At 42.9% G+C, this 17131-nt stretch overlaps 1 protein-coding gene across 5 annotated transcripts in view; it reads left to right on the forward strand.

Moving 5' to 3' along the window:
* The window catches only part of MYRIP (myosin VIIA and Rab interacting protein), a 938202-nt gene that overhangs the window by 808693 nt on the left and 112378 nt on the right, over positions 1 to 17131 (forward strand). For all 5 annotated transcript variants that reach the window (XM_073678116.1, XM_073678115.1, XM_073678117.1 and 2 more), the window contains one exon: positions 958 to 1101. In XM_073678116.1, coding sequence (XP_073534217.1) covers positions 958 to 1101 — 144 coding nt within the window. The remainder of the gene's footprint in view (positions 1 to 957; positions 1102 to 17131) is intronic.

The raw sequence follows: 17131 nt of genomic DNA on the forward strand, positions 1-17131 counted from the left end.
CTACACTATACAGTGTACCTAGCTTTATCTGTTTTCTACTTCCTTTTTGATGAAGGCTCGTTTGAGAATCCCAATGCATGCTGGGATACTCAAACGAAGCATCATCAGGGGGCAGAGGCTGTGGTCACTTCTGCCGCCTTAGAGAAATGAAGTGCCATCAGTGACGCGCGTTTCAGGTGCTGGGCTAGTCCCTGCATGATATGCTCTGTGCGATCCAATCATAAAAAAAAAGATTATCCATCTTTTACATGCGGTTTATCTGTTAAAATCATACTGCACCCAGTTGTCATCCAAGTGCGGTCCGATATTTTTCACAGATCCATAGACAAGTGCCATCCGACTATCAGAGGCAACTCATGCATGCTGCAATTTTTTTCATTTTCCGTCTATATGGGCTTACAGGTCATAGAAAGTTGAATTAATTGATACCTTGATATCTGTCATATTCCAGAGAAATCCACATTTTTCTTGATATATAAATGAGCTGTTAAGATCTACGGGCAGGACACAGATCTTCTTGAGAATCTGCCTCCAGAGCTTATTTTAAAAGAAAGAGGGTGTTACCAGTGTGAAACATGTAATGACTGACAGTCTGCTTTCCTGATCTGGTAATGCCCACTTTCGTTTAAAATAAGCTCTGGAGGCAGATTCTCAGGGAGATCTGTGTCCAGCCCATATTAAGAAAAATGTGGCTTTCTTCAGAATAAAACATTGGATCGTACATATCAAGGTATCACTTTATTCAGCTCCGTATGACCTACATGTTCATATAGATGGCTTAGGAGGGTTGATCCTACTGACAGATTCTCATTAATTCATAAAACCTCTCCAAATGCATGATGCCTCAGACTTACTATGTTTTTATACTATGTAGATTGATTTAATCATTGTCTTTGGCATCTAGTATTTGACTTGTATAGTGCGATATTAAAATGTGCTTTTATTGTAATCATGTAGATTATCAAGAGAAAGAAGAGCAAAGGCGATCAGGCTGAGGCATTGTACGAGTGGCCGCAGTCCACGGCGAGTGTTCTGACCTCACCGGCTGCGTCTGAGAGAAGCATGCTGACCCTGCAGGAGAGAGGATCAGATATGTTGTGGGTAAGTGGACAGTACTCTGTGAATACTAATTCATTGATTACAGGGAAAACGGTCAGAAAATGAAACAATTCTTGAGCATTTAATATGTTTTCTCTGGCTGACAGCCTCTGCAACATCTAATAATGATTCTCTTGACTCATAAGTGTTTCATTTGATTAGGATATGTACTGTATATACATACAATATTCATGATGTAACTTACCATATAAGCCATTGTACAGAACGGCTTCTTTAAGAAAAGTCTTTTCCCTCGAATCATGACCCATTGATTGTTTGGCAGCTGCATTATCCTTCTCTGGAGGAGTTTAGTAACCTTGCACGTATGATCAAGGACAGCTGGAGTGGTCGATTCTTGTATTGGACTCAAATCATTTAACTTATTATCAGTCACTTATTTTAAAGGTGGATTTCATTTCTTTTATAGCAGCTTAATGCTTTTGTTATCCTTCCTCCTTTGTGAAAATTATTTCAGAGATAGATGGGAAAATAGGTGTAAAAAGAAATCAATATTTATGTGGTTGTTCTCAAATTGACACTGCTATTGTGAGCGTACATATCCTATATTTATATTATGGGATATAACTGAATCTCAATGGGTGCAGAGGATGGCAACCAAATTATTAAAGTGAAGGGAAGTACTGCAATACTTATATTATTTAGCTTGGGGTTATTTTAGGAAAAAGTCATTTTTAGGGGTGATTACACACAATGCACAGCACCAATATCTGTGTAATGATGAATTTATGCTAAGAACTATAACATGAAAAGGGGGCATCCTCCACGCTTGTAGAAAAGAGGGTTTCACCATCATCTGAGAAAAGGATTATTTACTGTAAGAGCAAGGCTGTTGTGAAGATAAATTCGCTGAAAGGTCTCACGAGTGTATGAGTGGCTTTATAATATTAATAATATTAGTAGAAGTTATTACAAATGAACTCCATTGTGCTATCCCCTGATGAAGCAGAGGTTTCCGTGAAACATGTTGGGGGGATATGTGCTGCATGTTTAATTTTATTCATTCAGTATTTGCCTTTCCATTTACGGAGAACACCCCGGGGGGGGGGGCATCCTTAAATACTGCAGATAAGCAATTCCTACTGAACACATTCTAAAACAAAAGAAGTTTTCTGAATTGCAAATATGAAGTATTTTAATCTAATACCCTATCAAATACTTACATTTTAATTCAATAAAGGTTACGTTTTATGACCTTTTAGTGAGGGGTTACAGTATATCTGGTGGGGCTTTGTATTATTATTCCCCTAATCTTTCTAGTGTATTTGTAAAGTTTAATTTATTATATAAGTTATGATTAATGGATATCTGGTAATGGTAAACCGATCAGCAATTTATTTTCGCTGCAATATGAATTTTTTTCTACTTAGATGAGAAAACCTCATATGGGGTTGTTTGCTTTTCTTGCTTTTCTCTGGATCAACCGTATAAAATAGGTTTACAATCAATGATTCAAACCCTGCTAATTATGGTATTCTTTGCACCAGGAATAATACTTTTTCCTGTTTGTAGCAAGAGAAGAATGTAAATTTAATTCTATAATATATCTCATACATGTTCTATCCATGTTTTTCAGATTAAAATATGTATCCATTATAGTATGGGATTGTTCACTTGTCCACTTTTTTGTGGGGGAGGGAGATCAAATGTCCACAGAGAAAAAAACTAAGACAAATCCGTTTTTGATCCTGGCCAAGGGTAAAATTCATTGTTGTGAGTCTATAGGTCAGTAAACACTCTGACAGCACACTGATGGCATCCTAGTTGCATCTTAGTGCAGTCCGTTTCTCACTGACTAATCGTTAGCAGAAACCTGAGAACTTTCTACTATCAGTTTGTTTTTATCTGAATACGAGAAATACTGACACTTTGATCAAACACTGATGAAAATCTGATTCAAAATACTGTTGAAAATCAGTGTTTCACTTCTAAAAAAATAGACGTACGTAATCATGGACTTGGATTCAATTGGAAATAAGACTCTTAAGGTAACCCGTCTCATTGTACATGCACTCCTATCTGCGGACTGCATAGTGTACTGCTGGAAATGCTGGACTGATGGATGTGTAGATTTGTGGTAAATGATTCAGTATAATTTGTATTTTATTTATTTACATCTCTGCTCATTCTGTGTCTAAGAGTTCAGTGGGTATGGCCTAGATATATTAGAAATGTATATTTTATTAGAAAAACATTAATCACAATAAAGAGCAATATATCTAAAATGGTGAATAGAAAAGGCTGTATGGGCAATGTTATAAAAGCCCCATAGGTATCGAGAGACAAGGGGGAAGGATTAAGTGTGGTAAGTCAGGCAGCAATATCATACTATAAAAAGGAAGCAAAAATATATACAAATTGCAAAAAGCAAACATACACAGATCAGTATATAGTAATCCGAGAGTTCCAATAAGTACAGCGGTAGATGTTGGACGACTACGCCACCCGTTGAGTACAGCTAAGGAGCAGCTGCTGCAGGGCAGACCGCTGAGGCCGGTGGTAGGATTGTGCAGCGTGATAGTATAACCCCCAACGGGAGGGGTATGGCCTCAGGGCAGCCGACGTGGATGATGGGGGTAGCAGGAACCACTCGGAGACGGTACGGTGTAGTTCAGGGTCTTTACTGGTGACAACGATAGACCCTCCCGGAGTACTGGCTAGCGATTGGGGCCTGGTCAGTCCTTGAGCAGATGGGATCTCCCCTGGCCAGGCGGAGTTGTAGGCCTCCCACACTAACGATACTCTTCTGGCTACCTTGCTAGAAGCGGGTATAAGTAGCCCACGTCCCTGAGTGTACCGTGTGGTGCTCACCCGTATGGCCGGTGACTCGGGGCCTTCTAGTAGCTTCCGCTCCACGACGGCGGTGCTGGTTCCACGCGTGTGACCGTGCCTTCGGGTTTCTGGGCCAGAGGACCTGCAATCCCCTGCCGGTCGGTTTCTGCTGCTGGATAGGAGTTAGTCCCCACAGCCTCGGACTCCGGGTCCGGTGATAACTTCTCAGTCAGGGCGAGCTCTGCAGCTGCCAGCCCCTGACTCCTTGTAGCACTGCTCCCACAGAGCTCCTGATGTTCTTTTCCTATATCTGCTTCTCTTCTCTACTCACTAACCCTGACTCAGCCCTAGGTTTATATAGGGGAAGTTCTTCCCCTCCCAGGACTGGGCAGGAGGTGTGGCATGCATAGGATTCCTGACCAAGAGACCTCCCACCTGCTCTCAGACATAACATTGCTGTTACTGTGGAAACCAGATCCCTGGGGTGCCACATTCCCCCCTAGTGAAATTTAGTACTCCGGGACTAAACATATTTTAGAAGAACATAACAAGATATAACAATAACAATACAATAAAGAAACACATAAAGGTGGTCACGGCATGTCCGTAACCGGGTGCAGTCTTTGAAGAAAGCAAGGTGTCCATTTCACCAAAACAGGGAGACGTAACCAGGTAGGGGTCTGTCCTGCCCCGAGTCCTTAACAGTCTTTAGTCCGTCCTGGGTTACGCTCCAACTATGTACACAGGATTCCCGGTAAATCCACCAAGTACTCCTATAAATTACTAGAAACACATAATTATTTACAGGATATGGCCGCTCTCAGTCCTCGGCCAGTGGGGATAAGGATTGGCTGCTCACAGTCCTCAGCCTGGTAAGGGATAGGGGATGGCTGCTCACAGTCCTCAGCCTCGTAAGGGATAGGGACACACGGGGAACAATTCACTAATCCCAACGGGGACCATATTTTAATTAGCAGCAGTCCTTGTACCCTTACGGGTAACTATTTACAGCTCTTTATTCACGCTACTTCCCTTCAGTAGCTATGTCCTCTTTGTGCTCCCTCCTGAGGGTAGTCCTCAGACCCGTCCGGGTCCTCTTGGCTTTCCTCGTATTGGTAGTACTGCAGCTCCTCCTCGGTTAGCTGGGTTAGTATCTCTGCGACAGTCCTCCTCCCAGGTGGCCAGGACTTTACCTCCCTTTGGGCTGCCCCGGTTAATTGGGCCACCAGGATGCTCACTTTTTGCTCCTCTGTGAGGGGATACACCTGGAAGAGGCTATCCAGCTTTTCTCTAAAGTCATGCAGGGTATGTGACTCCCCTGAGTACTGGGGTAGCCAGGCTGCCCCCGGGATATAGGGCATGGTGAAAGGCATGACCGCAACAGCGGTGGCGCTGGCGGGGGTTGAAGCGGTGAAGCTCTCCTCCGTATCCGACATCCTTCTCCCCCCTAGTGGACCGTGGCCTACCTTGCGATGATCCTCTTCCGTAGGCCGCGGCTCCGCAGTGGATCGTCAGGGTTGAGGACCTTCCGTCGCGCTCCTGTGACGTCAGCGTCTGCTGGGCTCCTTCCAGGACCTTACGCGACGTCTGGACGTGAGGCGGGGCTTCAGTTCTCGCGCGCTTTCGGAGTCCACGCCCCTCTTCTTCCCGCGCGGCGTCCTCAAGATGGCGTCCAATGGCGGGAAAACTCCACGGCTGGCGGGAAGAAGGCCGAAGATGGCGCCGAATGGCGGGAAAACTCCACCGATGGCGGGAAGGAAGCGGAAGATGGCGCCGGATGGCGGGAATCTTCACCACAGGTAAGTTTGAACAGTCTTTTTCAGGCACGCAGTACCCGGTGGTTGGGGGCACGAAATCCTGCCGACTACGCCAAAAGTTGACGTGCCCCTGGGCCTGTGTCGCGCTGCGTTGCGCACGCGGGAGCTTACCCGGAGCCGGATCTCTTGAGGGTTGTAGTCTCGTGGTGGTGATCCGGTCCGTGCCCAGGGAGTCAGACTAAGTGGCGCTGTATTAGCGGTAGATGTTGGACGACTACGCCACCCGTTGAGTACAGCTAAGTAGCTGCTGCTGCAGGGCAGACCGCTGAGGCCGGTGGTAGGATTGTGCAGCGTGATAGTATAACCCCCAACGGGAGGGGTATGGCCTCAGGGCAGCCGACGTGGATGATGGGGGTAGCAGGAACCACTCGGAGACGGTACGGTGTAGTTCAGGGTCTTTACTGGTGACAACGATAGACCCTCCCGGAGTACTGGCTAGCAATTGGGGCCTGGTCAGTCCTTGAGCAGATGGGATCTCCCCTGGCCAGGCGGAGTTGTAGGCCTCCCACACTAACGATACTCTTCTGGCTACCTTGCTAGAAGCGGGTATAAGTAGCCCACGTCCCTGAGTGTACCGTGTGGTGCTCACCCGTATGGCCGGTGACTCAGGGCCTTCTAGTAGCTTCCGCTCCACGACGGTGGTGCTGGTCCCACGCGTGTGACCGTGCCTTCGGGTTTCTGGGCCAGAGGACCTGCAATCCCCTGCCGGTCGGTTTCTGCTGCTGGATAGGAGTTAGTCCCCACAGCCTCGGACTCCGGGTCCGGTGATAACTTCTCAGTCAGGGCGAGCTCTGTAGCTGCCAGCCCCTGACTCCTTGTAGCACTGCTCCCACAGAGCTCCTGCTGTTCTTTTCCTATATCTGCTTCTCTTCTCTACTCACTAACCCTGACTTAGCCCTAGGTTTATATAGGGGAAGTTCTTCCCCTCCCAGGACTGGGCAGGAGGTGTGGCATGCATAGGATTCCTGACCAAGAGACCTCCCACCTGCTCTCAGACATAACATTGCTGTTACTGTGGAAACCAGATCCCTGGGGTGCCACAGTAACACAGTAACATAGTAACATAGTTTTTAAGGTTGAAGGAAGACTAAGTCCATCTAGTTCAACCCATAGTCTAACATGTTGATCCAGAGGAAGGCAAAAAAAAAACATGTGGCAAAGACTAAGTTCCACATTGGAGAAAAAAATTCCTTCCCGACTCCATACGACAATCAGACTAGTTCCCTGGATCAACGCCCTATCAAGGAATCTAATACATATAACCTGTAATATTATACTTTTCAAGAAAGGCATCCAGACCCTTCTTAAATTTTAATAGTGAATCACTCATTACAACATCATGCGGCAGAGAGATCCATAGTCTCACTGCTCTTACAGTAAAGAATCCCCGTCAGTGATTATGATTAAACCTTCTTTCCTCCAGACGTAGAAGATGTCCCCTTGTCCCTGTCTCTGGCCTCAGAGTAAAAAGATCAGTAGACAGGTCTTTGTACTGTCCCCTCATATACTTGTACATAGTAATAAGATCACCCCTAAGCCTTCATTTTTCCACAGTAAATAACCCCAAGTGTAATAACCTGTCTTGGTATTGCAGACCCCCCAGTCCTCTAATAACCTTGGTTGCTCTTCTCTGCACCCTCTCTAGTTCAGCTATGTCTTTCTTATACACCGGAGACCAGAACTGTACACAGTATTCTAAGTGTGGTCGCACTAGTGACTTGTATAGAGGTAAAATTATGTTCTCCTCATGAGCATCTATGTCTCTTTTAATGCATCCCATTATTTTATTTGCCTTTGCAGCAGCTGCCTGACACTGGCCACTAAACGTGAGCTTGTCGTCCACCAATACGCCCAGGTCTTTTTAAGCTACAGTTTTGCCCAGTGTTTTACAATTAAGCATATAATTATACATTTTATTTCCTCTGCCCAAGTGCATTACCTTACATTTATCCCCATTAAAGCTCATTTGCCATTTATCAGCCCAAGCTTCTAGTTTACATAGATCCTCCTGTAATATAAACTTGTCCTCCTCTGTATTGATTACCCTGCAGAGTTTAGTGTCATCTGCAAATATTGAAATATTACTCTGTATGCCCCCTACAAGGTCATTAATAAATATGTTAAAAAGAAGGGGGCCCTGTGGTACCCCACTGTTATCTGAGACCCAGTCTGAGTGTTTTCCATTAATAACCCCCCTTTGTTTCCTATCGCTGAGCCAATTCTTAACCCACATACATATATTTTCCCCTATCCCCATTGTTCTTATTTTATGTATCAACCTTTTGTGTGGAACCGTATCAAAAGCTTTTGAAAAGTCCAAATACACAACATACACTGCATTTCCTTGGTCCAATCCAGAACTTGCCTCCTCATAAAAACTGATCAGATTAGTTTGACAGGAACGGTCCCTCGTAAACCCATGTTGATATTGGGTCATGAGGTTATTCTTCTTCAGATACTCTAGTATAGCATCTCTTAGGAAACCCTCCAGGATTTTACCCACAGTAGAGGTTAAGCTTACTGGCCTATATTTATTACCAAGTTCAGTTTTTGTCCCCTTTTTGAATATTGGCACCACATTTGCTATACGCCAGTCCTGTGGTACAGACCCTGTTATTATGGAATCTTTAAAGATTAAAAATAATGGTCTATCTATGACGTTACTTAATTCCTGCAGTACTCGCGGGTGTATCCCATCCAGGCCCGGGGATTTGTCAACTTTAGTGATTTTTAAGCGCCGCCGTACTTCCTGCTGGGTTAAGCAAGTGACATTTAATGGAGAATTTTTGTTATCACTAATCATGTTTTCTGTCATGCGATTTTCTTGTGTAAATACGGTTGAAAAAAAATCATTTAGCATATTGGCTTTTTCCTCATCCTCATCCAGCATTTCACCCAGACTATTTTTAAGGGGGCCAACACCATAATTTTTTAGTTTTTTACTATTTATGTAGTTAAAGAATATTTTGGGGTTATTTTTACTTTCTCTGGCAATGATTCTGTCTGCCTCAATCTTTGCTGCCTTGCTTTGGTTTTTACAGAATTTATTTAATTTTCTATATTTATTTAATGCCTCATCACTACCTACTTGCTTTAGTTCTCTAAATGCTTTCTTGTTGTCACTTATTGCGCCCCTTACAGCTCTATTTAGCCATAGTGGTTTCCTCCTATTTCTAGCATGTTTATTCCCATAGGGTATATATTGTGCACAGGTCCTATTCAGGATGCTAATAAATGTCTCCCATTTGCTTTGTGTAGCTTTATGTCTCAGGATATTGTCCCAGTTTATTGCACTAAGATCATCTCTCAACCGTTGGAAATTTGCCTTCCTGAAGTTTAGTGTCCTTGTAACCCCTCTACTACACATCTTATTAAAGGTTACATGAAAACGTATTATTTTGTGATCACTATTACCCAAGTGACCCCCAACTCGTATATTAGATATGCGGTCTGGCCTATTGGTTAATTTTAGGTCTAGCAGTGCCCCCCTTCTTGTTGGGTCCTGAACCAGTTGTGAAAGGTAATTGTCTCTCATAGTTGTCAAAAACCTATTACCTTTGCTTGAACTATAGGTTTCTGTCCCCAATGTATTTCAGGGTAGTTGAAGTCCCCCATAATAATGACTTCTCCTTGAGTCGCTGCTTCATCTATTTGCTTTACGAGGATATTCTCTGCTGCTTCCATTATTTTTGGAGACTTATAACAAACCTCTATCAGTAATTTATTATTTTTTCCTCCTCCCCTTATCTCCACCCACAGGGACTCTACATTTCCATTAGATTCACATATATCCTCCCGCACAATGGGTTTTAAGGATGATTTTACATATAAACACACACCCCCTACCTCGCTTGTTTGTACGGTCATTTCTGAACAGACTATAGCCCTGTAAATTAACTGCCCAGTCATGGCTCTCGTCCAGCCACGTCTCAGATATCCCCACCATGTCATAATTATTTTCCAACAAAATTAATTCTAATTCCTGCATTTTGTTGGTGAGGCTTCTTGCATTAGTGTACATGCATTTTATGTATCTCTCTGTACCTCTATTCCTTCATACTATATTGACTGTTCTAACCCCACCCCCAATTTCTTTATTTGTGCCCAGGTCACTATCTGCACTATCTTCCCCACCTATAAAATGAATACCCTCCCCCCAATCCCTAGTTTAAACACTCCTCCAACCTTCTAGCCATTTTCAACCCCAGCACAGCTGCACCCTCACCATTGAGGTGCAGCTGATCCCTAGCGTAGAGTTTGTAGCCAACTGAGAAGTCGGCCCAGTTCTCCAGGAACCCAAATCCCTCCTTCCTACACCAGTTCTTGAGCCACATATTTATCTCCCTAATCTCCCGTTGCCTCTCTGGCGTGGCATGTGGTACCGGTAGTATTTCAGACAATACCACCTTGGAGGTCCTTGCTTTCAGCTTGCAGCCTAATTCCCTGAAATCTTCTTTAAAGACCTTCCACCTTCCTCTAACTTTGTCATTTGTGCCAATGTGCATCATGACCGCTGGGTCCTCACCAGCCCCTCCCAGTAATCTGTCAACCTGATCAGCGATGTGCCGGACTCGAGCGCCAGGTAGGTAGCACACTGTTCGACGATCCCTGTCTTTGTGACAGATTGCCCTATCTGTTCCCCTAATAATTGACTCCCCCACTACCAGCACCTGCCTGGCCTGCCCTGCTCTCCTATTTCCCTCCTTACTGCAGCTGACACTCCTCCGGCTTTCAGGGAACATGCCTTGCTGCAGCAGTGCTACCCCTGTACCGTCACCCTCCTCATCTGCCAACTTTGCAAACTTATTGGGGTGTGTCAGATCAGGACTATCCTCCCTGGCACTCTTCCCTCTACCCCCCCTTCTAACTGTCACCCAGCTAGCGGCCTCACTGTCCTGCAGCTCCCTATTACCACCCTCCCCCACATCTACCCCAGTGAGCAGCTGCTCAGTGAGCAGCAGACTCCTTTCCATATTGTCAATGGATCTCAGTGTTGCCAGCTGCTCATTTAGATCCAGTACCTGGGCTTCCAAACGCACAACGTGCACACATCTCGTGCAGCAGTATGCAACTCCGACCGGCTGTTCAAGAATTGCATACATGTGGCAAGATGTACACTGGATAGCATTGCCAATAATGGAGCTCATTTCCTAATGGGGATTGCACTAGACAGAAATGTTAAGTAAAAAGAAATGTAAAGAATTAATAAAATACAGACAGCAATTCAGTCCAAATTCCTCCCTTCCAAACTCCCTGAATCCAAAGTCACTGAAAAACAAGTCTCACACTTACTTTCGTTTGCACATACGCTCCGGTCACACTCAGCTCGTTCACACTCGCTAAGGAAGAGTTTTTTTTTTCCCTTTTGCAGCAATGCACCCTATAGCTCAATGCACTTCCAAAGTGGAGATAAACCTGTGCTGCCAATAGTAAAAGATGCAGTGCAAACACTGAAAAGGTATAAATGCTTTCTGTGGTTTTTCCTAATTCTTATGAAGTCCTATTGTTTCATGACTTTGAGTCTGTACTTACTTATTGGAACTCTCGGATTACTATATATCTGTGTATGTCTGCCATTTGTATATATTTTTGCTTACTTTTTACACCATTACATTGCTACCTGACTTACCACACTTAATCCTTCCCCCTTGTTTCTTGATACCTGTGGGGCTTGTATGAAATTGTCCATATAGCCTTTTCTATCCACCATTTTATACATATTACTATTTATTGTAATTAATGTTTTTCTAATAAAGTATACATTTCTAATATACCTCGCCTACTCCTCCTTGCTTTTTTCTTTGGTTCTTTATAATGTTTAACATGACAGGTTATTTGTAAAAAAAACAACCCAACATAGTAGTGAATTAATATTGTTACCCTTGTGCCTTCTGCTTATAGTCTACATGTAGGAAATACTGGTTCACAAGCAAACATTATTGTAAAAGGATATGGTGCTCAGCAAAAATGAGTACACTCCGTTTGAAAGTAAGGTTTTAATAATTATATATCACTGAACACAAGAACAATTTCCAAAATTTTGATAAGTCTGAGTTTCATAGAACATTTTTTAATCCATAACATGAAAGTAATGTTAATAATATACCTTTCATTACAAAATCTTCAGTTTTACTCACATTAGTTGATACAAAAATGAATACACTCCACATCAAAAACAATTACATTTTGTATAATCTCCATCATTTTTAAAGACAGAACCAAGTTTTCTAGGCATGTTATGAACAAGTTTGTGACATATTGCAACATCTATCTTTTTCCATCCTTCAAGAACGACATTTTTTAGAGCCTGGATGCTGGATGGAGAGAGATGCTCAACTTGTCTCTTCAGAATTCCCCATAGGTGTTTGGGATGGGTTCAGATCAGGAGACATAGTTGGTCACTGAATCACTTTCACCCTGATCTTTTTCAGAAATGCAACAGATGTGTGTTTTGTATCATTGTTATGTACGAAATGTGCATGTCTACCAAGGATACGGAGATATGGTAGCATCTTCTCTGTCAATATAGAGCAGTACATCTGTGAATTCATGATACCATGAATGAAATGTAGCTTCCTAACACCAGCAGCATTCATGCAACCCCACATAAGGACACAGTCACCACCATGTTTCACTGTAGGCACCATGCATTTAGAAAAATGAATTTAGAAAAATGCAAGGTGCTTACATTGAAACATGCTGGGGGCAGTGTCCTTGTGGGGGGGGCTGCATGAGTGCTCCTGTTTTCGTGGAGCTACATTTCATTGATGGTATCATTAATTCACAGATGTATTCATCTATATTGAAAGAGAAGATGCTGCCATCAGTCTGTGACCTTTGTATACGTACACTTTTTTAACATGACATTGATACAAAACACACTTGTAGAATGTAAGCCTGTAAAGGCAGGGCCCTCTCCCCCTCAGTCTGCCATTGTTAGTTTTTTCACTGTAATTTATATTAGTATTTTATATGTAATCCCTTCTCATGAACAGCTCTAAAAATAAATAATAATATATTGCATTTCTAATGAGGAACAGGGTGAAAATAATTCAGTGGCCAGTATGTCTCTTCATCTGAACCCAATTGAACACCTTTGAGGAATTTTGAAGAGACAAGTTGAGCATCTCTCTCCATCCTGCATCAAGGCTCTAAATGAGGTCGTTTTTGAAGAATGGAAAAAGATAGATGTTGCAATATGACACCAACTTAATTTCTTCATTCCAAAAGAAGAAGAATGAAGCAATGCAATATTGATGTGCACACCTGTGTCTAATATGAATCATATTTTATTGAAAAATAAAAAATCAATACTCCATTAAACCAATTAAAATTCAAAAGAATAGATCCACAACACTGACATTCCAGCATAAGTATACAAAAATACTAAATAAATCCCATACACAGATATGGTTGACAATATATTCAGGAGTAAACCCTAAGTATATGAGAAATGGGCAGAATATTGAGCAAGGTGCAAATACATGCAAACATACATAAACAATGCATAAATAAATTAAGGCATATACAGTGCCCTGTAGGTTTAGATTTATTTTCCCCTTAATAATAAAGACCTTCATTTAAAAACTGCATTTTGTGATTACTTGTGTTATCTTTGTCTAATATTTACATTTGTTTTATGATCTGAAACATTTAAGTGTGACAAACATGTAAAAGAATAAGAAATCAGGAAGGGGGCAAACACTTTTTCACACCACTGTAAATCGCAATATGTAGCCCATAAATAAATATGGTATGATAGTTAAAGGGGTATTCCCATCTCCAAGATCCTATTCCAACATGTAGTAGGTGTAATAATAATAATATTAGCATATACCTCCAATTAGAGATGTAGTATAGTATTTTTGATTTGCTGTGTCTCTTTCCTAATGTGGCAGGCATTGCAAGACCTTAGGCGTCCATGGTTATGACCACTAGCAGCTAGCTAAGTAACTGTCACTTTATCAGTGGACGTAACCAAGGATACCCAAGGTCTTGCAATGCCTGCACTTGAGGAAGGAGACATAGCGAATCAAAAATACTATACTACATTTCTAATTGTAGATATTTGCTAATATTATTATTATTATTATTATTATTATTATTATTAAACCTACTACATATTGGGATAGGATCTTGGATATCGGAATACCCATTTATAGATAAACCTAAACAGCTAAATAATATATATAGATGGTGATTAATGCTATAGATTCAATATATCAAACCCATAATATGGAATCCTAAGCAGTCTAGAGGAATGTCAGTGAAGAAACCCCATGTGTATCGCTGGTCAAGTCAGGTTCATCAGGGGAAGGAAAAAAATAACAAAAATAAAAATATGTCGCTAACTTGTTCATTCCATGCCTAAATAACTTGGTGCTGTCCTTAAAAATCATTATATAGTAGTTTTGGATGGGGGTCTGTTTATTTCTGCATCAACTAATTTCTGTAAAAATAAAGATTTTTTTTAATGAAAGTTATATTATTAACCTTACTTTCATGTTATGGGTTAAAAAAACATTCTATGAAACTCAGTCTTGTCAAAACTTGGGAAATTCTTATGGTGTTCAATGAGATATTGATTAAAATCTTACTTTTCCAAGGGTTTGTACTTGTTTATGCTGATCACTATGCATATTTAACCTAGAATAAAAACAATGCTTAGATACCCTGCAGTAAATAGTAGCACATATAAAAAACATAGGTTACTTAGTTGACATTTTTCTTATCAGAAAAGCTTAAAAGTCATCCCACCGCAACAAGGTGTACCCAATCAGGATGGTCCCTAACTCTAGTATCTCACCTAGCTATGTGCCAGCAGGTCACAAAATAGACAGGGGCAGAGCTGGTGTTTTACACTCGCCTGTGGAAAGATAAATAGACAAGCTGCACAGCCTAAAGGTGGGTGGAGAAGGCACACCCTAAAATGTACAATGTACAAATAACTAAAGCAAAACTGAAAATATGGGCTAGCACACTGGTATAATTGTAATGTGTAAGTGCACATTCACACTGTGACTATTAATAGTGATGAGCGAACGTGCTCGCCACTACTCGGTACTCGCCCGACCATCACGGTGCTCGGCAAGCTCGGCGCTCGGCGAGTATTTCCGGGTTGCTCGGGCGGGAACTCGGCTCCCCTCCCTGCATGTTTGGCGCTCTTTAGAGAGCCAATGAACATGCAGGGATTGCCTGCCATGCACTGTAATGCTGTAGCCATGTTGGTTGTGGGCATTACAGTGATTGGCTGGCCGCACAGCGTCATCAGGTCTATATCAGACCTGGCGCCGCCATGCTCATCACAGTCACTCCGGATCAGACAGTGTAGGGAGAGCTGCTGCTGTGTCAGGGAGAGATTTGATCGTGTATTAGGTAGTGTAGGGAGAAAAACCGTACATTACACATATCCATCTTAACAAACAGTCCTTCTGAGGACTAATCCATCTGCAGAGATATCAGGCAGGCAGGGTGTATAGGCAGGCGGTGTATATAGCAGACTCCAGTGCATATAGCACAAGAGGCTCCATTCCAGTTCTGTCGGCTGCTGCTGTTAGATATTTCTGGAAATAGGCCCAGGACTCAGGGGCCAGGAATTATTTTTTTTGCATCTTAATCCTCATTATTTGCTTAAAAAGCGATCCAGAGAACACGTTTTTTCTGCACCATTTGCTTGTTGGCATTGCAGAATACGGCCAGGTCCTTTCCATATTACAGTGCTAAAAATCCATCTATTTAAAACTGTGTTTACTCCATCACACGGATCACATATACGTTTTCAGAAAATACTGCCATTTCTGGCCTCCGTTAAAAAAAAAATTCAGTGTGTCAGCAAAGTTTTTGACACTGGTTTGCTGTTCAAAACAGTTACCTACAGGCCAGGTATTTTAAACTGTGTTTTCTCCGTCACACGGATTACAAATACGTTTTCAGAAAATACTGCCATTTCTGGCCTCCATTAGAAAAAAATTTCAGTGTGTCAGCAAAGTTTTTGACATTGGTTTGCTGTTCAAAACAGTTACCTACAGGCCAGATATTTAAAACTGTGTTTTCTCCGTCACACGGCTCACATATACGTTTTCAGAAAATACTGCCATTTCTGGCCTCCATTAAAAAAAATTTTTCAGTGTGTCAAGGAAGCAATTGACACCAGATTGCTTTTCAAAATAGTTACCTACAGGCCTGGTATTTAAAACTGTGTTTTCTCCGTCACACGGTTCACATATACGTTGTTAGAAAATACTGCCATTTCTGGCCTCCATTAAAAATTTCTTTCAGTGTGTCAGTGAAGCAATTCACACCAGTTTCCTGGTCAAACAACTTACCTACAGGCCAGGTATTAAAACTCTGTTTTCTCCGTCACACGGATCACATATAAATTCACTCCAAACTCAGTCATTTGTAGTGAGCATGGAAGATACTGTCCTCCATTTAAAATGGGCAAGGCACGTGGCAAGGGATGAGGAACTGGACGCGATGGTAATGGTGCATGCAGAGGCTGAGGACAAGGCCGCGGGCAATCCGAAATTGTGCCACAACAAACACCCACATCTTCTCGCCTGACCTTCCTGTCCCAATTTCTAGGGGACCGCAGCACACCACTATTGAACCCAGAGCAGTGTCAAAAGGTTGTTGGTTAGATAGCGGATAATGCTTCCAGTCACTTAGCCATCACCACCATCACCCTGTCTTCCACACGGTCAAGTCTCAGTAGCCGTGAGTCTGGACCGCATATTCCTCACCCTGATCCTCCTTCCTCCCACCATGCCGAGTACCCAGAGACAACTGATTCCACACTTGGACACTCTGAAGAGCTGTTCACTTTTCCATTTATAGATTCGGGCCTCTCGCCCGGTCCACTTGAAGTGGGGCAAGAGGAGATCGCGTGTAGCGATGCCCAAATATTTGAGCAGCCAAGGTTACACGAAGGCGACGGTGGGAAAGTGTCACAAGAGGTGGACGATGATGAGACACAATTGCCAGAAAGTCAGAAGGAGGACCAGGGTGCGGAAGTGGAAGATGAGGTGGTGAATGATATAGTAACTGACCCAACCTGACAGGAGGACATGCAGAGAGAGGACAGCAGCACACAGGGGGAGGGAGGCAGAGCACCCCAACAAGCAGGAAGAAGCAGTGTGGTGGCCGCAGACAGAAGGCAGGCAACTGTTCCCCGTAACACCAACACAATGGAAGTTGCCAGTACAAATGTTAGGTCTTCCCGAGTCTGGTTGTTTTTTAAAGACTCTGCCGATAACCCCAAAAAGGCCATTTGCAACACCTGCCAGGCCAGCATCAGCAGGCGTGGCAAAACGACCAGTCTGACCACCACCAGCATGATCAGGCACATGGCAGCAAAGCACCTGACTTTGTGGGCTGAACCCCAGGGTCCAGGAACAGTGTCTGCGGGTGGCACCATTGCTTCTTCC

Source organism: Phyllobates terribilis, unplaced genomic scaffold (genome assembly GCF_046119375.1).
Source record: "Phyllobates terribilis strain yellow unplaced genomic scaffold, ASM4611937v1 Scaffold_4__5_contigs__length_816908805, whole genome shotgun sequence".
Taxonomy (NCBI): Eukaryota; Metazoa; Chordata; class Amphibia; order Anura; family Dendrobatidae; genus Phyllobates; species Phyllobates terribilis.